Raw genomic sequence first — 25,426 nt, forward strand, 5'->3', positions numbered from 1 at the left:
CCAAAAATTTATGGTATGATTCAAGTTATGATGAGAAATGTTTTCTGCTTTGTGTGTTTCAGGGCACTAGTGTTCTTTCACCAGGCCTCCATATAGGGCTAATTATCACTTTGGCAATAATGATCTATAAAAAATCTACAACTCAGCTGTTTGAAAAGCATCCTTGCCTCTATGTCTTAACATTTGGATTTGTGAGTGCTAAGATCACACAAAAATTGGTGGTAAGGAATCTTGTTTGTTTTTATTTATTGGATGTGTGTATTTGGTACTTTTGAGAGTAGTGCTGTAGGTGGGCATTGTGTAAGCTCTCCTACTCAACTCTGCTAATATACCCTGTTGGCTATTGCAGAACCTCTATTATTACAACAACTAACCTGGGCCTGTCAGAGACTGGCTGGAATTCACCAAGGGGACCTAACTGCCACTTGAGGTGGCCACAGTCAAAATTTAATCCTCAAAATCCTAGGTGCCTAAACTCCCTAGGCTCCTGATCTTCTACTGGGGGGAAATGGAGACTACCAGCAGCATGCAGCTTAGCAACTAACTTTCACCTGTGCTTCAGTGCGGTTCACAAACTAGATATTTACCCACTATCTCTGCTGTGGGATCCAATCCAATAGATGTGCTCAGAGCCCTCCTTAGAGCATAGCAGCTGGATTGGGGTCTGCACAAAACAGCCTGAGGAGCAGGTCATGACGACTCTGCCTGATTCAAAACTTGGTTCTCCCGTGTCCCAGATGAGTGCCTTAATTACTGGGCTATGGGGGTGTCTGTCTTGCCTGTTGAAACTTTCACTTTTATAAAATAATTATTCATTGGGCCAAAGAGGGGGAGTGCAACTTCATAACCCACTGGTTAGGGCACTAACCTGTTATGCAGGAGACTCAAATTCAAGGCCAGTAGTCAAATATTTTGTACAAAGTGGAACAGCTTCAACAGGAGACATCAAGATCCATCCAAGAATACCCTATAGCCAAGTGGTTATGGCATTCCTGCCTTAACTTTTTAATCTTTAGACTAAGGCATACACAGAGTTCTTCTAGACAACTGAAAGTACAATGTTATGTTTATCTACATTATTTTTCTTTTTCATTCGTAAGAGGGCAGGACTCACCAGACTGAGATCTGCCTTACCCAGACAGGAAACCACAAAATCAACAAGCTCGTTAGCATTATTCTGGATATAAATATTGGAGGACCTTTTTCTTGTGACTTTGTTTTGTATGGGTACATGCTTTGACTATTCCAAGTGTCTAACAAACCTTCACTGTAAAGCTAAATAGAAAAGTATTAGGTTTGAGTTGAGAAGCAACTACTTGGCTTACAGCAAGAATGGCACAGACTCGCTGCTTAGACTTCACAAGCGCATACAGAGCAGAGTAACAAGGAAGGACTCGATCCAGAAGGCTCAGTAAGACTGTTTGAAGGCGTACAAGAACTTGTAAACACAGCTAGTTACCAGTCAGAAGGAGAGAAGGCCTTTGGGAAGGAAGAGCTCTTTGTGCAGTTGTTACAGAGCTCTATGTGCAGTTGTTACATACCTTTTGGATCCAAAGGTAGCTTGTTTTACTTAATGGAAGTCTTCGTTATAGCTAACATGTTGACAGCACTAACACATTTGACCAGTGTCACTGTTTTGTTGTCTAGTAGTCACATGAGCTTCATGGTGATGTCACTTTCTTTGTTATGGGTGGTGAGGTGAGAAACTTGCATACTTATACTGCTTTAATGTAAAGGGGTTGTAGGAGTAACAGCAGCAGCAATGCTGAAACTAACTGAGCAGCAAGCAGGCATGTATTAGAAAGGGTGAGCCAAAAGCATTCTTGTGGTGGTGCTCTTGGGCTCATCCAAAAGACCTTCCTAAATAGTAGCAGAGCTTAAAGTAACTGTAAATAGAAGATGTCCTTATAAAAAAAAACTGGGGGTTTTAGTCAATTGAACAGGTTTACTGTCCCTTTTTAAAAGCATTATTTATTTGTACTGTTCCTTAATTTAAATATTTGTTACCATAATAGTTCATATTCTCAAAGTAAATTTTTCATTGATGCCAAATGTCAAGCTTTGTAGCTTTATCAAATCTTGTTTTATGTAGGTGGCCCACATGACAAAAAGCGAGATCTATCTTCAAGATACTGCATTTATTGGGCCAGGTCTTCTATTTTTGGACCAGTACTTCAACAGTTTTATTGACGAATATATTGTTCTATGGATAGCATTGGTAAGCATTTATTTTAAACTTTAATTTACAAATCCACTGAAACAGTGTTAAACACTTATTTTCATACAGAGGTGTATATAAGGGGCAGGTTGAAAACTCAGTCCCTCTTATCCCATGCCATCAGTTAAACTAGTTGTTTCTCCTTTCTTGGCACCCAATACAGTGGTAGCTATTCTCTACAATTCATGGTTTGGGGCTGAAGTTTAGGACAAAAGAAAATCCTGGAGACTCATGCCATGAATTCAGGCTTTTGCTCTGATGTTAATCTTAATTTAGCAGAGTAAGTTAATCATTCATTCAGATCGAAAGCTTTGTTAGCAGTGGAAATACAAATACATGGTTAATTTGCAATAATGGTTTTAAAAAGTCAAATTGAAGTTAAACTTGTAAATTAACATGGTGGAGTATAAATTAATCACTTAAATACCTTTTTAAAACTACTGACCCAACAATAGATGGGATTAACAAAGATATTCTTAAAATAAATGAACATGAGGGCTGAGCTATAGGGTAGACCTTTTGGTTTCAAAGCTTTTTTTTGGTAACATTAATTTGTTTTTGTTTATTTTTAGGTTATATCCTTGTTTGATTTGCTGAGATACTCCACTGGTGTATGCATGCAGATTGCTGCTCACCTTCGCATACATGTCTTCAGAATTTCATCACTTCAAGCTCCTGAACAGGTTCAAAACCATACTGACTAGTAGTTCAAGCAGAAGAGGAGAAGCAGTTAGGGGAATAATGAATGAAGTAGATCCCCTTTTCAGGAATACAGACAAAGCTTTTCAAGAAAAGACAGTGAAAAGCTCAGTAATTTGCTCAGATAACCAATACGATTACTTAAATATGAAGTTGTGCAGAGTCTATTGTGATTTATGCTTGTATCATGAAGCATAAAATTCCTCCATTGTATTCTAATCATTACTTTTGATCATGGATTCATCAGTCTGAAACTGATTTTCTGCCATGCACTAGATTCTCCTTGATTGAGAAAAGATAACTTTTTATTCTGGTACATAGACTGACTACAAATCTAAAGTACTCAATACTAGAATTCTAGAGCTGTTTCGTTTCACACAAAAACTTTTCTAAAATCTCAAACTGCTGAGAATTGCTATGAAATTAATCAGGTTTCCAGTCTGCGCCTAAAATAAATTTCAAATCAAGACTGATTAAAAATTAACCATCCAGCAACTCACTGCTGCTGTTACTATAATACATGGTGTTTGACACTGTGAAGAGAAGTCAATGGAGCTCAGTGCCTGACAAATCCAAGCTTTTTTTGTTTAAAAAAAACAAAACTACTGGATTTTCTCTTCCTGCTTCATCTTTTATACCAAACTCTGCCTACCAATTTCAAATATCATTATCTCTGAGTACAGGTTCAGGGGGTGAAGCCTCCATTTCAGCAGTTACTGAAAATATATATTGCTTGAGTTTCCTTCTAAGGCCTGGCTTCTAGTTTTGCACCCATTGTAATTTGTAAGTAATACTGAATTTCCATCAAGTATCTAATTTACAAGCAACATCAGATGGATCTAAATGGCATAAATTTAGCCCTAGTTATTTGCACCAGTAAAACTGAAAGTGCAAATCTGCAGGACTAAATATTGGGCCTATATATTTAGAGATCTGATCAGCAAGGATCCTTTAAACACAACTGTGCAACCCATCAGACTAACTGCCATCAAAATGTGTTCTCTGTAGTTTTACTTTGTTATGGTAATAACAAGCTGTATGTAAGACTTTTTTTTAAACACAGACTCTAAGGCATTAAGTATAACTTGTTAAATACCAGGCTTTCCTATGAGTTAAGTATGAAAATCTGTCTAGAAAAAGATCTCAAAAGATTAAGTACAAAACAGTGTATCAGACACTTCACTGTATTTCATCATGGATTATTATAAAGCAATATCCCCTGTGAATACATGGGTTAATACATTTGTCTATTTGAAAATACTGGCCAAAAATAATGGTAATCTAAAACCCAGTGTTTAAATAAATGAGAATCAGCAGAAGAGATCTGACTTACTTTAGCTAAGGGCTAGTGACATTTCCACCAAATTGAATTTTTAGGTAGCAAACATAACATAGATGTCAACCCTAACTTTTCACCCCTCCAAGCTGTTTCAATAGACTAGTTACAAAAGCCCTTCAATGTGAAAGTACCCCTTATCAATTTCTGGCTTGCAGTTTAAGCAATGAAGAATGCAGTTCACAACATTCCCAAAGCTTGGAATATACTAAAGACTTTCACTTTTGTGAAGAAACCCACCAACATTATTACTGCAATAATATCCTGTTAGATTTCAAGTGGGTGAAAGCTCTCACCTTCATGCACCTGTGATATATCTGCACTCCTGTGGTGGTGTTTCTTACTGCTTCTAATAAACTTGAAAAAACATTGTTTACCAAGCATTCTGAATAAAGGTTATACTTTCTGGGCATGAGGTTCTCTACCTCTTATTTATTATTAGAGAATCCTACTGGAAACTAGGATCATTGATCACTGAGATTATATTACTGCTTGCCATCAGTGGTGCTGCACTTATGTGAATCACATGACTCCCCGACCATCTAGATAAGGCTTAAGAGTTCATCCTCCTCACCCTGTTCAATAAACTGGGAGAAAAGCATCATGCACAAATGAACTTTTAACATTCATTTTCATGTATGTTGTTCATAAGATACAGAGTGAAAAGTAGCAATGACAACTTTAACAGTTCTCAGTGAGATGCATCAGTTGCTCAAAAATACTGTCAACAAGAACTGCTTAATGAAAGAATTTTCAGTGACTTGGTAGTTTCTCATCCACAACAAGCTCAGCCTTATTTTCAGTAACCAGTAGGCCTAAGAAGCTTGTGTTGTACTCTCAAAACAAGTTGCAATGTAGGGTAGAGTTGTGCCTGTGGGTATTAATGTTGTAGGTAATACTTTCTATTGGACTGAAAAACATTTGTTTGACTATATCACACCAGAAAAGATCTTACACCATTATCTGATTATATTTAAATGACAACTTAGAGCTAATATAAGTGGAGTTCCATGACTTGGTAGCCACCAAAGATTCACACACTTTAACATGTCTTCCCAACATGTGCTAATTAGCACTGAATGAGTGTTTATCTGCTCTGAGTCCTAATAACTGTTGTGGAAGAGCATAGCTGCATGGTGGTTACTAATGCAACATTTCAATCTCAGAGAAGTAGGCCATCACAAATTCCCCCTCTAGGACACTGTTCCCCTCCTCTATCCCAGTTTTAAACAGGGACTGAAAAACTGCCCTGGCACCATGAACAGCTGGCCCAGACTTCCCTATCCAGAAAATAGTGCAACAATAACTCCCTAAAAAATGACACAGGCTCCAGAATTTGGGAAGCAGTCAGAAAACTGGGGGGACCCAATTCCAAAATGTAAATACTAAGTAATGGACAAGTATTTTATACAGAATCTCTACAGTCTGGTTTTGGAACCCTTTGGAAAACTACATTTTTAGGGCAATTCTAGAAAAGACTGGGGAAAAAAATCTCTCCTTCTTATGGGCATTTTACTATACATTCTTTTTTAGAATAAAAGCTAAAACTGTCATTACAATTGAGTGTAAGTTCCTGCAAGTTATATTTGTTCGTGATGTCAAGCAGCTAATGACCAAATTTTTTTTTTTGTTTGGTATTAAATCCAAATGTTGAAAATAGTTCAGGGCTTTCCTAAGTTGTAAGAAATGAATGTGTATACAGTGGTTTTCTGTAAAACAAATGCATGAAAACTCCAACCTGGCTGTAAAGTAAATCAGAATTCATTGTACTGTGATATACAAAATATAAACAATTTACTTTAAAAACTTAATCTTCACTAAACTGCTAATTCTTTCAAAAAGCAGCAAGAACTACCCTTCTAACTACAGCTCTGGAGATGGGCATCTGCTTTAGTATCTCTTCCAAAATGGTCCACAGGAACTGATAGTATATAGATGTGTAGTGTTATCAATAATCACTGCAGACTGTGTTGTAAATTGTTGTTTAATGTGGCTCATTTAAACCAATTAGGCACACTATGCTGTAAAGCCAAAATATCTGGTTTAACATGACTAACAAGTCTTGGCAAACATATGTTCTTGTTAGTGCAGTAAAGTACAATGTACAGCTTATAATAAGGCTACTAATGATACTTTAAAAAAACCCTCAACCATTACAGTGCCTAGAACAGAAAAAGAGTAAACAACAAGATGTAGTCTAATAACCTAAAGTACCAAAGAAATGTAATTCGTGTGTACCATACTTTTAATTCCTAAACTTTCCAGAATGTTATCCTGCTAAATATGCAAGATGTACACACACAACCTAGGATTATTTTGGTGGTTTCTTTAGTTCACAATTATAAAGTTGCAAAGGTACATTTTTGCATAACAGCATCAAGTTTTTAATGTGTCCTTTTAATCCTGTGATGTTCATTATTGGTGGAATTTTGTGATCCATTTTGCATTACTGCTGCCTATCGTACACAGATTCATATTCACCTGTTTCAAGAGGTAAACCTCTATTAACCTCCATACTGCTATAGTCTTGCATTTTATAACACTGCCTTAGAGTTAGAAAAGCAACTCTCACTGCAAAGAGATTAAGGAGGATTCGAGCAGACATTTTAAAGACGTAGTAGTAGTTTCTGAGGAACGAATCCAGTTTGCAATCTCTTCCATTAAGAACATGAAAAAATATGACTATCAATTTCACTAGTAACATTATTGAAATAATACATGTAACAGTTTGATTAATAGGAACTCTTAAATTGGAATTTTAAAGGAACAGACTTATTTTTCCATGGCTAATGGCTATAATTGTATCATGTTACTTAGGTGCAAGTTGTTTCTTCACTGAGCCATCAGAATAACATGGACTGAAGAGATTTGCGAACAGTTGCCATCTCTTGCTGTTGCTGTTACAAGAAAGGAGATAACACTGAACAAATGCAACATTTAGGAAAAAAATACCACATCAGTCTGATATATTGAAAGAATTAAAAGTGCATGTTAAATGGTTTTTCTACTTAATGTTCTGTCTTTACATTTTTAACTGTTTTTCCCCATAAATCAATGCTAATACTTACAGTGTCCATCATGATTTTCTTTTGCAACATAGCCATTTCTTTGCGAAGTTCATTTTGTGCACCTGCTAGAAGGTTTTCATGATTTTTCTCTAGTTCTTCCATACTCTAAATGATAGAAATTATACTAAAACTGACAAATATTAGCAGTTTTATACTAAGCCCCACCACCACCTAGATTTCCAAACAAATCCTGTTCACAAACCAGAAGTAAACAAAACTCACTGAGCACCATACACCACAGTCACTACAGAGTTCCAAACTGACCCATCAGCCACACACCTCATTTAGAGCCCAAAGTATGCAATCAGGCAGCAGACACACACAAAAGGCAAATACAGTACCGTACTGTGTTAAATGTAAACTACTAAAAAAATAAAGGGAAAGTTTAAAATATTTTTGACAAGGTAAGGAAACTGCTTCTGTGCTTGTTTCACTTAAATTAAGATGGTTAAAAGCAGTATTTTCTTCTACATAGTAAACTTTCAAAGCTGTATTAAGTCAATGTTCAGTTATAAACTTTTGAAAGAACAGCCATAACGTTTTGTTTTTACGAACATTTCAGAGTTACAATCTCCATTCCTGACGTGTTTGTAACTCTGAGGTTCTACTGTATCATAATTAGCAAGTTAGAAAAGGGATCTTAATTTCATGTTCCAGAGTTATCCCACAACTGGAAAACATGCAGCAATACTGGAAATACTTTTCCAGTTTACAACAATATACTGAATATTGATTAGACTGCCAACACCATGCAAAGTATCTTACCTGTCTGGTAGTGGGTTACAAGGGTATTGCATAAAGTTGACTTACTGAGAGTAGAGCATAAAACTGAGTAACAGCTGAAAAGGGTATCTTGTAGCAGTAGTGTTTTAAGAAAACAACTACATGCTGAACACTAACAATTCTAACAGAAGCCAATGAGAGCTACAGGTGTAAAGTGCCTCTGATAATCAGGCCTGAGATATATTCCTCTTTTCCCCCTCCTGTATTCATAATTTAAATGCCCTGCACTGCACCCCTTTCACATACGATTTGGAACCTGTAATTCTGCAAATGCTTAAGATTGTCCATAACTTTAAATATCACTTGTCCCATCAAGATAAGTGGGGCCACTCAAAAGCATGAAGTTAAGCTTGTGTGTAAATGTGTGCAGGATTTGAGTTTTGATTTTATTTGGAAGTTCAAGCACTAAAGTCATCTTTTATTCCATTCACTTTGCATCTTAAGTAGTAGCTGTAATTTGTCTTTCTAATTTTAATATTGCTTTTATATGACACATTAACTGAAAGTTTGAAAGTACTAAGATATGGTTAAATAGGCTTTTATTTCAGATGTGTTTGTCTAATATTAAGATGATAGATAACTAGGTTTAGTTTTGGTTTCTGTTTTAGCAATAGGGTATGAGAGCACCTGTTTTGTTTTCATACTAACTGAGATTTGAAACCTACTCTAAACTAGACTTGGTTGAAACTGACAGAAAAGTTTTCCTGCCAAAAAATGAGGTTTTGTGGGGAAAATGTCATTTAACAAAACAAATTTCCACTTCAGTTTAGTTTTTAAAAAAACATTTCTGGATTTTTCCCTCACTCCCTTTTCTACTCTAACACTTAAGTCAAAGGGGATGGGGGGTGAGAATTCTGGACATCATTCATTTTACTGCACTCAGAGGGGGAAAACATTATGAAATTTGTTTTTCTACAAACAAACAAAAAATGAAACAAACCCCCCACAAAAAAACCACACCTTTCAAATTTAAAAAGTTTAATTAAACTTGGTTTATTTCTTTGAGTAGGTCTACTCCAAATTAAATTTCATTTTTTCTCTCTCTTTTTTGGTAGCTATGTCCAATTTTTTCAGAATGGTTATTAACTTTTACACTAATTTCAAACTAATACATTATATAGTAACTTTTTAACATAACCAGATTCTTCAGGTCCAACTAACTATGAAACTAACCTATTGCTGACCACAGAAAATGCAAGAACAAAGACTCAAGTACTGCTGAAAACTGTTTTTTTAATTCTGTCTATGGTAGCAGTTAAACTGTTTTCGGTACCAGAGCTCAGGGAAATGTAGAACAGTAGTATCTTGGAAATAGATGGACCTATTTTGGGGTCTTAAACCAGCTTTGATTATAAAACCACATACTTGGTTTAAACTAGAGAGATACTATTTATATTATTCATCTCACCTATATTCATGTAGCTTCTGAGATGGGGGAGAAGGTAAAGATACAAAATAGACTCTTCTTCATTCAAAAGTTAGCAGATCTATCTTATTTTAAAATAAGTAGTGACCACTTTACAGTAAGAGTACATCTATAAATTGTATATGAAAGGTTAACAAGTGATGTTTTAATAACTTAGATAAACTATTGTTAAGAGTCCATAATCTATTATACATATTACTTATGTCTGTAATGTATTTAACTTCTGTTAATCATTTATTAACCATTTATGTTAAGGGTATGTTTATAAAATGTGTACCTCACTTTCAATATAATACCAAAATACATAGTGAACCAACAAAACCCCAGAAAGTCAGTTAAACTGAAGTGAATATTAACTGCCCCAGTTGGGCCCACTTTCACAGAAGACCCCTATTTTGGACTGACTTTTGTTGCTGGCATCAGAGTGCATATTCAGTTTTAATATCGGTTTATTAAACGTAATACCTATTGTCCTGTGTTTGGAAAACTCGCCCAATGAAGCATAACTTCTTGTCATAAAAACTATTTAAATTATATTTTAATTTACTTAATATGTGCATTTATCTTTCTACAAATAGCTATTTGTAAAAAGATTACTGACAATGGGTCACTATTCTATGGTAGCCATTCACTTTTAGTGAGACTGCTACATATAACACAAGCATAACAAATGCTAAATTTTGGCTTATGCTTTATTTTCAAATAGTGTGAAATATTTCACTATTTTATTTCAAAGAAGTAGTTTTCATAACATTAATCTAAGGCCTAGTCTTCACACAGACACATTGTGAACTAAAGTTCTGGTTACTCTTAATTTGATTTCAGTCTGATTAGTTTACCCTGGTAAATGTACAAATGCAAGGTAAACAGATATAAACAGTTTTAATCAGATGTGTGTGTGCCCCCACAGGAGTTTGACTGGCTTAATTACATCACTTTTTAAAACAGATTTTAGTTATGGGAGTACAACTTGGGTGTTTAGACAAGACCTTCATGGAAAATGGAACTGTCCTTGCAGGCTCCAAAATACCACTACACAAACATTCTTGGTTAATTAAAGGAACCATGTGTAAGGCTCTCTTACCAGTATCATCCTTAAATGGATTTTAATTCAATAATTATTGTAAAATATAGGGAATTTTAATCCTATTTTAACTGTAAATTTCAATGCAGCCTTACCTATGGAGTCATTAAGAATCCCTCTAACAGAATCATGGTCTAGCTTTAAAAAAGGTATATATACTGAACCTTTAAGAACTGCTCATACAGCTGTTTAATTGTTTTCAGTCTCTGACTCTGAACTATTCTTGCTTGTTGAAAAACCTTCTGTTGCTGGCGAAACATATTCTAAAACACAAAGAAGAATCATGTTAATTGACAAGCAATAGTTAGACAGGTCGATGCTGTCAAAATTCAAAAGTATAAGTTCCCCCTTCACTGGTAATCCACGTTCTAGAATCTATAACATGGATCTTTGATAGATAGTGGGGATGGCAAGGAAAGGGGAAATGCTGTCCAAATCTATTCTCTAGACCTATGTTGCTGTCAGGGGACAGCACAACTTGCAAACTGAAGAGGAACACAATTTCTTCCAAGTAATCTAAACTGGTGCAATGTGCTCCCAGAGTAATTGTACCCCTCTGCCATTATATAGCTTCCTTCCCCCATTATTAGGGTAACTGCTCTTGCTCTCTGTTCCCAGCTAACAGGATCATGTGTAAATGCTATAATTCCCCAATGTCATCCTACCCTACACAGACTTGGCATCGCTTCTCTACTTCCATCCCAAGTATAATGTCCCAGTCTCTCTTACCCTACCCCACAGTCTCTAGTGATTTGGGTGGAAACTTGCCCATATATAGCAGGACATGTAGGATCTGCTCTGATCTTCCATGGGAACCTTGCATCTCTGCAGTGGGTCAGCATATGGCTCCTGCACATGAGGAGCATTTACCTCTATATTGATAAGCCAAGGGAGAGACACTACAACATCAGATATTCTTTATCACCTCTGCAGTTTGCAATACAGCTGATAATTTATAAACATTTTACACTTGGGAAGTCCTAAAAAACGAAAGAAAACTTTTAAGACACTGTCAGTCCCGCACACCACGTTTTGTCTGAAATTCACCTAAAAAGTGTGTTTATGCCTGTGGGAGGTTGGTGTCTAACAAGAATAATTAGCACTTGTGAATGTATTATAAAACAAATGTATCAAACAGTTGCCAGGCTAGAAACAAACCGCTAGTTTTTCCTCCTGTTCCTCTGCTTTCTGCATGTCCATATCCCATTGTTGAAATAAAGTCAAGAACTGCTGGGAATACTCCTGGTTGAGCTTCTGCCTATAAATACATCACAATAACTTCTAGCATTAACTGATCACTTACGAAAAGTGCTATATATTATCATCCCCATTTTACAGGTGGCAAAACATGTCTCAGTTGGCATGGCCATTATAATTGTAGAGCCACTAATGCCAGAAGAAATACTTTAAAACATTCTGTTTATAAATAATAGTGTTTACATAGGATTAAAAGACGAATTGACCAAATGTCAGTTTCTCTGGGTGGAGGGTTTGGAAGTGGGAAGAGGAAGTTCTATTTTCTTGAAGTTGAAGACCTGGGGCTTGCAGAATTTTTCTACCAATATGTAGGGAATGGCACAAAATAAAGACCTAAGCTACTTTTGCTCATTAAAATGGTGAAATATAACCCTAAAAGGATTCTATGCATCAATTTGAAAAATTGAGAACATAGACATTTGTTTATGGGTAAACTAATGTCATTTAAAATTATATATTGGGCAGAGAGCATTTAAATACAACTACCAGGCCAATATCCAAATCAGAGCAAACACTATCAGAAATATCCAACTTGTTCTGAGTTTTTTAGGGATGTTTATGAAAAAAATTAGGGAGGTTGCTTGGACCAGCGACAAGTACCAGAGGTGCAAAGCCAAATACAGGTAAGGGGGCTGGCGTAGAGCCTTGAATACTTGCCATGCATTTTAGATGTACTTCTGTGCATGTTCCAATTACCGAGATCATTCTGTCTCCCTCTCCACCCCCACAGAAACTGGGACCTCTCTCTCTCTCTCCATCTCCCCACAAAAACCGGGACCTCTCCTTCCCGTCCTGTCTATTGTTAAGGGGGTAGGAGTATTGGGTCCGCAGGAACCACCCCCACACATGGAGAAGGGGAGGATGGGCACTAGGAAAGCTGCCCTGCTATTCCACATAGGGTCTTAATTACATTGGCCACTCCCACAGTGGAATCTTTGGCATAAAAACAAGAAGGTAGGTTTATACTGATTCACAGGAATTTAAATAAATTAGAAATTAATACATTGTGTGCGCATGTAAAATATTTTATCAATGCAGGTTTAAAATGCTTACATTACTCAGGGATGATAAACCAGGGCCAAGTCTACACTACCACGTTACTTCGGCGCAACTGCATCGATGCAGCTGTACCTCTGTGGCACGTCTGGTGAAGATGCGCTATGCTGACAGGAGAGTGCTTTCCTATCGGCATAATTTCTCCACTTCAAAAAGAGGTGGAAGCTATGTCAGGGGGGGAGAGTGTCTCCTGCCAACATCGCGCGCGGTGTGTACAGCACTTAAGTCGATGTAACTTACATCTTTTTCACACCCCTGAGCGACGTAAGTTACATTGACTTAAATAGTAGTGTAGACCAGCCCCAGGAGTGAGTTATACTAGTCCTTCCAAATGAGTACCAATAAAACCTTCGTATCATATTGTTAAATATTTTGAATATGGTACATATTTTATAGGTGTCTGAATTTTAAATATTTTACTAGTACCGTTTTTCACCTCCCTTTGCCTTTAATGCCTGTCTCTCTGAGTAATTAAACATGCCTCAGAGAGAAAGAAAAATAATGAATTAATAGTTTAAAAAATCCAAAAGTTACCTAAGATTAGTTTTCAGTACATAATAAAACTTATGAGTAATACTTTTTAGTTTTTAAAAAGCATTTGACGTTTTTATAAACCAAACCATAAAATCTTACTGAAAACTTCTACTGAAAATTTTTCAGTTTTAAAGTGGAACAACATTTTGACCAAAAATAAAAATTTTGTGTTTGCTCAGAAACTTTCATGTCAAATTTCTCTTTCATAAAATGAATGAGATGTGTTACTCTATTACGCTTATTTAAACAAAGCAGATGCACATAACCAGATGTTTGGGCAGAATGTCCCTTGTGGCCTGAGTAGATATGACACAATTCCTGATGCTATGACAACAGATTCTGTCATCCAGAAAAACAAATTTGAACACATTTTTTCCAGCAATAACTGTAACTCTTACCTCTGTTCTTGCTGTGTTTTCCAAACATGTTCAATTTTCTGGTTACTGGTTTTAAGAGAAGCCTTAGTATACATTTCTAATCTTTTCCTCTTAGCCAAGAGAGCCTTGTTAATGTCAGCTGTATTTAGACAAATAATAATCAGGAATTGTATTATGTATTACAACAGACCTACTATGCATTTTATTCGGAATTTCAAAATATTTTACTATTACCATTTTTATATAACTTGTGCGTTAGTGAAGCACACACAAAGTTTTATCATTGAAAAATTACTCATATGACTTGGGCTGCTGACACTTAAAATGTTATTTATTCAAAAAGCACTGACTAAAATTGTTTTGGAAAAATATTTATTAAAGTTACTTGGATTTAAGTAGCAAAATTGTGGGCCTACCAACGCTGTCAAAATCTTTTAAATGAATATAAGTGGTAAATAATTTCTCATTCTTCAAGCACATTAAATAGCTCTAAAAAAGGATGGTTTGAGTAAACATCGCTGTTTTATTATTACATATATAAATTTGTTTGGAAGGGTATTAAGCAAATTACAGGTATACCCAATTTCATGCCTGTAACAACCACTTTGATCCTTCTGTTATATATTACTTCAAGACTATATCAACTGATCTCTTATTGTCCCTCTATTTTGTCTCAGCTGATGTCTCATTGCTAGCTCCATTCTTAACTATTATTTCTGTGCAGATGGCATTATCTCTTTCTCTCAACACATTTTCTGATTACTCCATATCTCATCCTTTTACCTATCTTTGGCCTACATTAGGCTGCATTAACTTCCTATTATTTAATTATTCAAAAACTGAAGTAATCTTCCTGTCAGATTGCTCTGACTAGCAGAACATTCTTATATTTACCTCCAAAGCAAGAAATCTTTGGCATTTTTAAATTGTTAATTAATGCACAAGGGAGGTCCATAAGATCCACTCCTACTTTGAGGCCCACATACAAAATATATTTATTCTATAAGACATCTGTTTATATATGAGATAAAAATAAAATTATTACTCAACGAATTGTTGAGTAGATGAGTCATCTTATTGTCATGACCTGTCTTTCCTGTCCTCTTCCTTCCCACTTCTTTTTGCCCCTTGTTACATAATATGTTAATTTATAGAATACATTTATGTCCCTGTTTTCTCACACCCCTCCTACATTCCTGATCTTCAGTTTGCTCCTTCACTGTGACAAAAAGGGGAAGGTGAGAGGGATAGCTTTTTTCACTCATACTGCCCTGCCACTCTGGAAGACTCTCACCCAAATAACTACATAAGTTCCTGTCATACTTCATCTTTAAAATTTTCCTTTCTGCTTTAGACTGTGATTGGTATTAAATTCTACTCATGTATCCTTCCATTCTCTCTTCTTTGATAATTAGCCTATAAGAATACTTGCATCTTCACTATGTTTGCATTTTAGCACTTATCTTATATTGTTCCATTTATGCATGTCCATTGACACTTTCTGCTGGAAAATGGCTGTATCCAATGCTATAAAGAGTGATCATTTTACTCTGCGTCTCACATTAAACCTTTGATACTTTAATTAAAGTTGTTATTATAAAAAAGAGTTAGACTATATACTTCCAGTGTTGTTACTTAAACATTAATATTTCTTAATTCAATACTATATGAATATCTTAAAATATACGTACCTCCAAATCGTTCCAACATAGTCTGTACTTCACCCCTACAAAATAGTGTTTCAAAAACTTGATATGACTATTTTTGTATAAATGACAATAGAATTAGAACCATTGTATATACCTCAAAGTTTAACTGCCTAGTTTTAACATCTATCTATCGTATCATTATTTGTAACTGCTGATAAAATTGTCACTGCTGTACAAGACAGAAAATGACAGCAGTACATGTCCTGAGGAATTTACAAGCTAAGAGAAATATGCACACATGATAGGATGGAGCAGGAAGTCCAGAGAGAGACTTGCATGATTTTTCAGTTATAGTTTTCTATTAACTAACTTCCTGGGGACAACAAGGGAGAATTCAGTCTGTAAGGGGAATCTGTTTGAGGAAAAGAGAGTGAACTGGTAAACCAAAATTGGGAGGAGAATTCTATATATAAGGATGATGAGGGACATGGGAAGAGATAAATGTGCCATCATGGTTGGCATCACTGGAAGAGCAGAGGATGATGATACAAGACAAGGTGCAAGATGTAGACTGGGATGGATTTGCACAGCACTTTTAAGGAAAAACCAAGAAGATTAACCGGATATGTGTGGCAGTGGGGAAATTGCAGAGAGATTAAATAAGGGCAAGACATTCTGGGCAACAGGAAAGGAAGATCTCTCGTTTACATGCATTTTTTTTTGTAGGGTACAATTTTCTTTGTACCATATAAGAACTGGTCTCTATCTCAATCACCCCAGTCGTCACAGACTGGAATCTACTGTCACTAACACTTATTCCAACTCTGTATATTTTCAAACATAAGCCTCAAAAAGCTGACTTTACTTATAAAAATAATTGGATCTTTTCAGGTAATAATGGACACATTTAATTTTTGAAGCATTACTGTCATTCTCAAGAAAAGTAAGAATTGGGGAAGAGGTTCAGCAAAATGATAAAACTGTCTAGGGTGGAACTCAAACTACCTTTGGGAGAAAGCAAGAATTTTGAGAAGCCAGAAAACAAATATTAATAATTTTTTTAGCTGATAGTTACAGCTATTCAAAAGTTGGCATTGCTATATAAAACATAGAAGTTTTCCCTTTTTTAAACATAACTGTAGTCTACTTTACTAATATATTACTAATAGATTTTACTGTCTTTAAAAAAATCTGACTAGAATCTACTAGGAGAAAAATAGGCATATTAAATTTCAGTAATTAATACCTATGTGGAAATTTTTTCTTAATAAAAATAAGTTTTTTAAGCAAATTACCCCACATCTTCTTCAACTACAGCATGAGGAGTCACTGAAGGTCTTTTTTTTCCATGTTTATCAATTACTGGAGTGTCACCTTTATATATTAAAAACAACAAAAACAGACACCACTTACAAAATATTTTGCTGAAAATTATTTTATTTAAAGGGATAATTACTTATGCATAATCCTACTTTCTTACAAGATCTCATCATATAGGATTTCCAGTCTTGGGTCTTAGCTCTCTAGCATGAAACAAGTTGAAACTCCTCTAGCTCTTAGAACTTTGGCTATCTTATGCACTGGAATCTTGGACACAAATCCTTCCCCAGTGTTGAACTGGCACTGCCTTAGCTCCCCCATAACCTCCTCAGTCAGTTCCTGAATGCTCAGGCAACAATGGCTCACAAACCTGAACATTTTCCAAAACTCATGACAATCATCTCAAAAATGGAAATAATCTAAACCTTAAAAATAACAAATCACCTTAAATTGGAAACCTAAATTTGGAGGGGAAAAGAGGTGAGTGAATGGTAATACTTCAACTATCAAATTTCACAGTAACTATCCCTTCTTTAAAAAGATTCCAAACACATAGGATTTCCACTACTGGATAGCAAGAAACCTGAGGGCTATCTCACACTGGAACCAGAAATATATATTGCCAAAAATGTTTTTATGAATGTTTTCACATTTCTTAAAAAACAACATGAGCCAAAGTCCAAAGCATCACTACACATTCCAAAGAACAACAAACTCTAGGGAGTGGGAGAGCTTGAGCATCCCTCTCAGAAATATTGTTAACATAGACTCACAAAACACAAAAAGGAGACTCTTCTCTTGATGCCAAAACCAAGCACTAGCTGCAGCACCTCAAGTACATATATGCAGAAGAACTCTGATTGTTTGAGAAGTGTAACAACAAAGGGTCACTTCTTTAAAAGCATGATCTGTGCTGTATTCAAAATAAACCAGATGTGATCATGCCTTCTTTAGGTTTAGTCCACCATGGAGTGATGTGACAAAGTCTTCCGAGTTATCAGCCAAACAAAGCCTTCATAGGCAACCCAACATCCTGAGTATGAGACAGCAGCCTCAGATTTTACTATCTCAGGCAAATACTTTAAAAGATTTAATTGACACAATGGAAGAGGGAAAAACCAATAAAGGACAGAATGTGCCTGTCGAAAGACTGCATCCAAAATAGGTGACAAAATCAGCTTAGAGTTCCTGGAGAGAAAATCTTTGTTGACCGTATTCAGAAAGTAACTGAATGATACTGGAGGGAACTGAGGCATGGTGAGGGAATGAAACATTGGGAAGGGACTCATGCCTAAGTGCCAGTGACGCTCAGGGCAAAAAAAATAAAAATAAAATAAAAAAATCTTGGGCAATGGTTTTCAACCTGTGGTTCACAGATTCCTTGGGGGACCCTATACTATGTCTAAGGGGTCCACGAAAGGTGATTACGAAAATTAAGTTTCTGATCCCAGAAAAGGCATTCTGTTTTTCTGATAAATCAAAAGTATGTGAATACCCCCACCTCAGGTGAAAATCTGGAAGCACTGTCATTACCATAGAAGCCCACTGTTTAGCACCCTTCCTCCTACTGTGTCAAATGCTATGCCAAGCACGCACAACATTTACAGTTGAATTCTTTAAGTCAGCTGTCAGTCTAAGACTTCTATGATAGGGGTCCGTGGACCGCAGGTTGAATTTCCAAAGGGGTCCACAACTCCATTCCAAATATTTTACGGGTTTGCAAATTAAAAAAGGTTGAAAATCACTGAACGATGGAGCTTCAAGCTCTCCCACAGTAGGAAGCTGAGATCAAAGTATGGGAATCCTGGTGTGATACCTTTAAAGATTACTCTGCTGTTAGCTCTTTTGGACATCAACTAACCTGCTAACAAAGCTAGCTGAAGGAGAGTAAGTACTTCTTACAATATAGTTATCGTCAATTCATTTTCTGACATGACATTAGACAGAAGTAGAACCACAACTGTGTAAGAGGAGCATTTCCAGTATCTGTACAAAACTTCTCTTTTGAAATCAGTTTTGTTGGCATCTGATGAAAATTCTGTAAAAATATATTTACACAAAATAATTGTTTTGATATATAAATGTGCGAGGGACCATAGCTAAATGGTAATTATGCATATAAACCATGAGAGGATTGCAGCATTTGTGGCATGCCACCCAGTGACTAGAGAACTACATCATCTGCTGTTTGTGCAAACTAACTCTGTGCAAAAGCCTTTCATTTCACTCTGAAGGGCTGCCATCATTTGGTTGGTCAATTCTAAATTAAGTCCCACCACTGTATTTTTCTAACAAAGTATGTCCCTCATGACAAACTACACTTTCCCAAGACAGAAGCAAGAACTCCTTTACTGGCTGGCTGATCTCTCCTTCCTTCTCTTTCCCCTTTCCTCCCTTGTTATCTATCTTCTCTTCAGGCTCCCCTCTTGCCCTCTCACCCTTCTTCCTCAAGACTTCTGCCCATTTTTCTTACTGTTTTTCACTCTCTGCCCCTCCCTTCTTCCCACTGCCAGCACCACAATCCAAATCCCACCCTTTGACATCAGAACACTTTCCTTGCACAGCTAGGTACATCAATCGGCACCTGGTAAACAGGTAGCTGATCTGTGCATCATTCCTTACACCTCTTTGTCCATGTGGCTCAGACAGAGCAGATGGAGAACAATGTCATGCTTAACCAGAGGACAAGAGCATGCTGCTCTTGCCTGAGCAGTGCTTCCATGTCATCAATGGCCTATTGTGAACCACAAAACAAGAGCACCATCTTGGAGACTGAAGGACAAGAGAGAGTTTAAAAAAATCTTACTCTATTACAGGCACCAATAAACCTCAGACATATAATTGCATACTACATGGAGTTGTTCCATTGTTTTAAAAAGTTCTCTCCAGGTGATGGTCAGTCAATCTTTAACTCAGAAGTCAAGCTATTAGTAGCAAAATTATGAAACCTTATTAAATAGGTAATCACTCTGACATAGAAACTACCTTGTTTTTATTCACCATCATAAATGTCAACAAGAAACAGCATTATACTGTATCACTAACCTTTCAGTAATTTTAAATATATATCTCAATATATCTATAGATATACATGCACACACTTCATAAAACTTGATGAAAATGATTTCAGGGAACATACTGCACCTTCCCTAATATCTTCCTCTGATCCACTCAAGTTTTTCTTTTCCTCTTCCTGAAAGTCATAGGCACATAAGGCTTGATCTTCCTGTATTGGTTTACCAGCTTTCCCTGCATGCTTTCTTCCAGATGGTGCCATAATCAGAGGCTTTCTCTCTACTGTAACAAATATACTATATTTGTTAACCACCTCTTCCCATGATTTTTTTAAAGAGTAAAATTCCAGTGATTCCTACTGGAAATATGAAAAAAACAAAACAAAACAAAAACCTCTCAAGCCCATACATATTCATTTTCTGAATTACTTTAATTTTTAGCTACACTTTGTAGACTTGGTTTATAGCGTAGTTTGCATAAAGTAGTACAATTATATATTTAAAATATTGATAGTGCCCCTGTAAATATATGACATGCATTTAGTTACTCAAAGCATTAGAGTTCTTATGTGTGCCTTTGTACAATAGTTAAAATGAATGTTTAAAATTACTTATTTTGAAGAAAAGTTATTAAATATCGTTAAAAGTATGTGTATGCTAAAATGACACTAAAAATCTTTCTTAATGCTTTCTGTTCAAGAAAATAACATACACATATAGTAAAATGTGTTAGAGTGCATGGCTGTACTAAATTACATGAGCAGCATCTGGCTGTGGAGGTATTTTAGCCCACAAGAAATTATTTTCAAGCCACCATTTGGGGTTCTTCTATGCATAAATGTGTTACGGTGATCTATACTTTTAAAAATTCCTTCAAAAAAAAAAAAAATCAAGCGGACTTCAAACGCCCACTGATTTCAAAAGAGGTTTGTTTGAGCTTCAAGTGCATATCCCATAAGATCAACACTTACAGGTTCTGCAAGAAACAGAAGTGTAATACTAATAAAATGCATATATTAAATCCCTTGAAAATTACCTTTTTTTAAATAAAGGGAAATTAAATTCAAAAACATATGTTCATGCACATTAAGGTTGAGGATTCAAAAGTTAAGGTTGCCACAGCAATCTCTCACACATGTAGAACTTCCTATTTCTGTTTTGGCTGTTAATTTTATATCTTCTGTTATACTTCCTGTTGAAAATATGTTTTACAATAAAACAAATAGACACTATGTGCAACATGGCCAAATTATACTGCTATAGGAATCTTAAAAGTTTGAAGATCAAACTTTCTGTGCTATGACTCAATTTCTATATTGTAAAATGTTTTATGGGTTTTTTTAAAAAGTATATTGTGTATGAATTTTTTTTTAAAACTTCCCATGATAGGGTTGCCAGTTTTGGTTGAATGTGACATAATCTTTAATGTCTGGAGACTCCAGGACAATCCTGGTGGGTTGGCAGCCCTATCCCATGATAAGAGACCCCAAAAAATCATCTTAAAACACGAGAGAAAACTTTGGGACAAATCTGAAATTCTCAACTTGTCTTTTGGCTTTCAGGTGCCCAAGTTGACACGGGTAAGAAAAATCAGACAGATCAAGTAATGAGGCTTCTCGATGTGTGGGTCTGGTGCCAAAAACCTGGTCAGCTTATAGACTGCAACTGTGGATGTTGTGGGGGTTCCTAAATCAGGATTTATATTTACTAGGGCTGTCGATTAATTGCAGTTAACTCATGCAATTAACTCAAAAAAATTAACTGCGATTAAAAAAATTAATCTTAATTACACTGTTAAATGATAGACTACCAATTGAAATTTATTAAATATTTTTGGATGTTTTTCTACATTTTCAAATATATTTATTTCTATTACAACACAGAATACTGAGTGTACAGTGCTCACTTTACATTATTATTTTTATTACAAATATTTGCACTGTAAAAATGATAAATAGTATTTTTCAATTCACCTCATACAAGTACTGTAGTGCAATCTCTTGTGAAAGTGTAACTCACAAATGCAGATTTTTGTTTTGTTACATAACTGCACTCAAAAACAAAACAATGTAAAACTTTAGAGTCTACAAGTCCACTCAGTCTACTTCTTGTTCAGCCAATTGCTAAGACAAACAAGTTTGGTTACATTTACAGGAGATACTGCTGACTACTTCTTATTTACAAAGTTACCTGTAAGTGAGATCAGGCATTCGTGTGGCACTTTTGTAGCCGGCTGTCAAGATTCCTTCCCCACTCTGAACTCTAGGGTACAGATGTGGGGACCTGCATGAAAACCTCCTAAGCTTACTTTTACCAGCTTAGGTTAAAACTTCCCCAAGGTACAAACTATTTTACCTTTTGCCCTTGGACTTTATCGCTACCACTACTAAATGTCTAACAGGTACATAATTGGGAAAGAGCCCGTTTGGAAACGTCTTTCCCCCCAAAATCCTCCCAAACCTTACACCCCCTTTCCTGGGGAAGGTTTGATAAAAATCCTCACCAATTTGCATAGGTGAACATGGACCCAAACCCTTGGAGCTTAAGAACAATGAAAAAGCATTCAGATTCTTAAAAGAAGAATTTTAATAGAAGAAAAAGTAAAAACAATCACCTCTGTAAAATCAGGATGGTAAATACCTTACAGGGTAATCAGATTCACAACATAGAGAATCCCTCTAGGCAAAACCTTAAGTTACAAAAAGACACAAAAACAGGAATCTACATCCCATTCAGCACAGCTTATTTTCTCAGCCATTTAAAGGAATCAGAATCTAACGCATATCTAGCTAGATTACTTACTAAGTTCTAAGACTCCATTCCTGTTCTGTCCCCAACAAAAGCATCTCACAGAGAGAGCCTTTGTTTCCCCCCGCCCTCCAGCTTTTGAAAGTATCTTGTCTCCTCATTGGTCCTTTTGGTCAGGTGCCAGCGAGGTTATCCTAGCTTCTTAACCTTTTACAGTTGAAAGGGTTTTTCCTCTGGCCAGGAGAGATTTTAAAGGTGTTTACCCTTCTCTTTATATTTATGATACCGGCGTTGCAAGGTATTTAGGTGCCAAATATGCTAAACATTCATACGTCCCTTCATGCATCGGCCACCATTCCAGAGGACATGCCTTCCATGCTGATGACATTCATTAAAAAAAATAATGCATTAATTAAATTTATGACTGAACTCCTTGGGGGAGAACTGTCTGTTTCCTGTTCTGTTTTATCCACATTCTGCTATATATTTCATGTTATAGCAGTCTCAGATGATGACCCAGCACATGTTCGTTTTAAGAACACTTTCACAGCAGATTTGACAAAACACAAAAAAGGTACTAATGTGAGATTTCTAAGGATAGATACAGCACTTAACCCAAGGTTTAAAAATCTGAAGTGCCTTCCAAAATCTGAGAGGGACAAGGTGTGAAGAATACTTTCAAGTGTCTTAAAAGATCAACACTCCGATGCGGAAACTACAGAACCCAAATCACCAAAAAAGAAAATCAACCTTCTGCTGGTGGAACCGGCTCAGATGATGAAAATGAACATGCGTCAGTCCACTCTGCTTTGGACTGTTATCGAGCAGAACCCGTCATCAGCATGGACGCATGTCCTCTGGAACGGTAGTTGAAGCATGAAGGGACATATGAATCTTTAGCACATCTGGTACAAATATCTTGCAACGCTGGCCACAACAGTACCCTGCGAATGCCTGTTCTCACTTTCAGTTGACACTGTAAACAAGAAGCGGGCAACATTATCTCCTGCGGGCAACATTATCTCCTGCAAATTGTAATCAAACTTGTTTGTCTGAGTGATTGGCTGAAGTAGGACTGACTGGACTTGTAGGTTCTAAAGTTTTACATGGTTTTATTTTTGAATGCAGTTACATTTTGTACATAATTCTACATTTGTACGTTCAACTGTCATTATAAATGGATTGCACTACAGTACTTTCTATAAGTGAATTGAAATATACTGTTTCTTTTGTTTTTTACAGTGCAAATATTTTGTAATCAAAAATAAATATAAAGTGAGCACTGTACACTTTGTATTCCGTGTTGTATTTGAAACTAATATATTTGAAAATGTAGAAAACATCCAAAATATTTAATTAAATGGTATTCTATTATTGTTTAAGAGTGCGATTAATTCTTTTAACCATGCCATTAATCACCATACATTTTTTTTAACTGCTTCATACCCCTGATATGTAATGCTTTGTGCTCAAGGCCCCTCTGTGGGGCAGGAACGTCTCACTCCCTCCAGCTAAAGCAGTGGTAGTTCACAGCCAGACAGCAGGCCTAATACACACCACCATATGCTTTTGAACAGACCTCAAAATCTTTTTGTCTACTTATTATCATTATTATTTTATTTTCTCAGGCGTGCGGATCTTGACTTTGCCTTGATGAGAAATCTGGACCTTGACAAAAAATAATCGACTATCCCTGAGCTAAAGCGACCCCGCTCCCCTTATACAGCCCTCCCGCCTCCCCTGTCACACAGTCACTGATCCAGGCACCTCAGTCTCACGTTCCCCCCAAAAGGTGTGTGTGGGGGGGAAAGTTGGGTCTTTATTTCTTGCGAATATCTCTCTCCCCGCCCAGATCAGACTTGCAAGCCCGCGTGTGAGATCCCCGCCCCCCGAGGGAGTCGCCCACTTCCACCTCAGCGCCGCACCCAGCGCCTGGCGGGGCCCCGCCCGCAGCAGCCCCAGCCAGGGGCGGTCGGCGGGTGGGGGAGGCGGCTCCTGAGGGGCAAAGGAGGAAGCCGGAAGACAGAAATGGTTCCGGAGGGGGGGGGGGCATCTGCTCCTCGCCAGCCCGCTCAGCGGCTTCGCCCGGGGGTCTCCGCCTCGGAGACCGCGTCTCCCCGGCGCCCCTCACCGCACGGACCCAAAGCAGCCGCCGCCGTCGCCGCCTCCCGTCCCAACGCGCCCGGGCTGCACAGAGCCAGCCCGAGGCCCCGCGCGGCTGCGCCCGAGCGAGCCCCGCCCCCCGCCGCCGCCGCCAGGGGGAGGAGCCCCTGCGAGAAAAGCCCCCCGCCAGAGCCCTTCACAGCCCAGCCTCTCCACCCACATCCACCCTGCTCCTCCCACAGCCCAGCCTCTCCACACACCCCCCACATCCACCCTGTTCAACCCCCCGATTCCTCCACCCACATCCACCCCGATCCCATCACAGCCCAGTCTCATCCATCTGCCCCACGCTCAGATCCCCCACAGCCCAGCCTCTCCACCCTCCCTCCACATCCACCCTGATCCACTCAGAGCCCAGCCTGTCCATCCCCCATGATCCCCACAGCCCAGTCTCTCCATCGCCCCCACATCCACCTTAATCCCCTCAGAGCCCAACCTCTCCATCCCCATCCACCGACCCCTTCAGAGCCCAGCCTGTCCATCCCCTCACATCCACCCTGATCCCCCACAGTCCAGTTTCTCAATCCCCACCACACACCCAGGTCCCCTCAAAACCCAGCTTCTCCTCTCCCCCCACCACCACCACCCAGATAAGCAGTACTGAACCCCTCCCTCTTTTACCACACATCTCTACAGTCCTCAGCTCTAAACCAATTGGAGCAGGACAAAAACAACAGTAAGTGCCTTTCCTGCC

At 37.4% G+C, this 25,426-nt stretch overlaps 2 protein-coding genes across 5 annotated transcripts in view; one reads left to right on the forward strand and one right to left on the reverse strand.

Annotated features, from left to right (window-relative positions):
• The window catches only part of CHPT1 (choline phosphotransferase 1), a 21,954-nt gene extending 14,638 nt beyond the window's left edge, over positions 1-7,316 (forward strand). For both annotated transcript variants that reach the window (XM_048831243.2, XM_048831251.1), the window contains 4 exons: positions 63-221; positions 2,093-2,218; positions 2,791-2,901; positions 7,071-7,316. In XM_048831243.2, the coding sequence (XP_048687200.1) occupies positions 63-221; positions 2,093-2,218; positions 2,791-2,901; positions 7,071-7,115 (441 nt within the window). In that variant the 3' untranslated portion in view covers positions 7,116-7,316. The remainder of the gene's footprint in view (positions 1-62; positions 222-2,092; positions 2,219-2,790; positions 2,902-7,070) is intronic.
• SYCP3 (synaptonemal complex protein 3) lies at positions 6,222-24,803 on the reverse strand. Of its 3 annotated transcripts, XM_048831274.2 has the most exons (9): positions 24,710-24,803; positions 19,952-20,104; positions 16,783-16,861; positions 15,530-15,564; positions 13,860-13,977; positions 11,773-11,872; positions 10,779-10,877; positions 7,322-7,426; positions 6,222-7,150 (listed from the first exon to the last, which is right to left on the reverse strand). In XM_048831274.2, the coding sequence occupies exons 2-9, from the start codon at positions 20,082-20,084 to the stop codon at positions 7,097-7,099; spliced, it is 723 nt and encodes a 240-aa protein (XP_048687231.1). In that variant the 5' UTR covers positions 20,085-20,104; positions 24,710-24,803; the 3' UTR covers positions 6,222-7,096. The 3 variants fall into 3 exon arrangements, with proteins under 3 accessions (XP_048687231.1, XP_048687221.1, XP_074979212.1); XM_048831264.2 differs by having other exon boundaries at positions 6,222-7,426; XM_075123111.1 differs by having other exon boundaries at positions 6,222-7,426; positions 24,701-24,803.
• Positions 24,804-25,426: the final 623 nt, after the last annotated feature.

Source organism: Caretta caretta, chromosome 1, assembly GCF_965140235.1.
Source record: "Caretta caretta isolate rCarCar2 chromosome 1, rCarCar1.hap1, whole genome shotgun sequence".
Classification (NCBI taxonomy): domain Eukaryota; kingdom Metazoa; phylum Chordata; order Testudines; family Cheloniidae; genus Caretta; species Caretta caretta.

Coding starts and splice junctions, on each gene's coding strand:
- SYCP3 (XM_048831264.2), bottom strand. CDS start 20,084: ATGGCACCATCTGGAAGAAAGCATGCAGGGAAAGCTGGTAAACCAATA. Junction 13,978..15,529: donor TATGTTGGAACGATTTGGAG/GTACGTATATTT, acceptor GTCTAAATACAG/CTGACATTAACAAGGCTCTC. Junction 10,878..11,772: donor AACAGGAGGAAAAACTAGCG/GTTTGTTTCTAG, acceptor TTTGTGTTTTAG/AATATGTTTCGCCAGCAACA.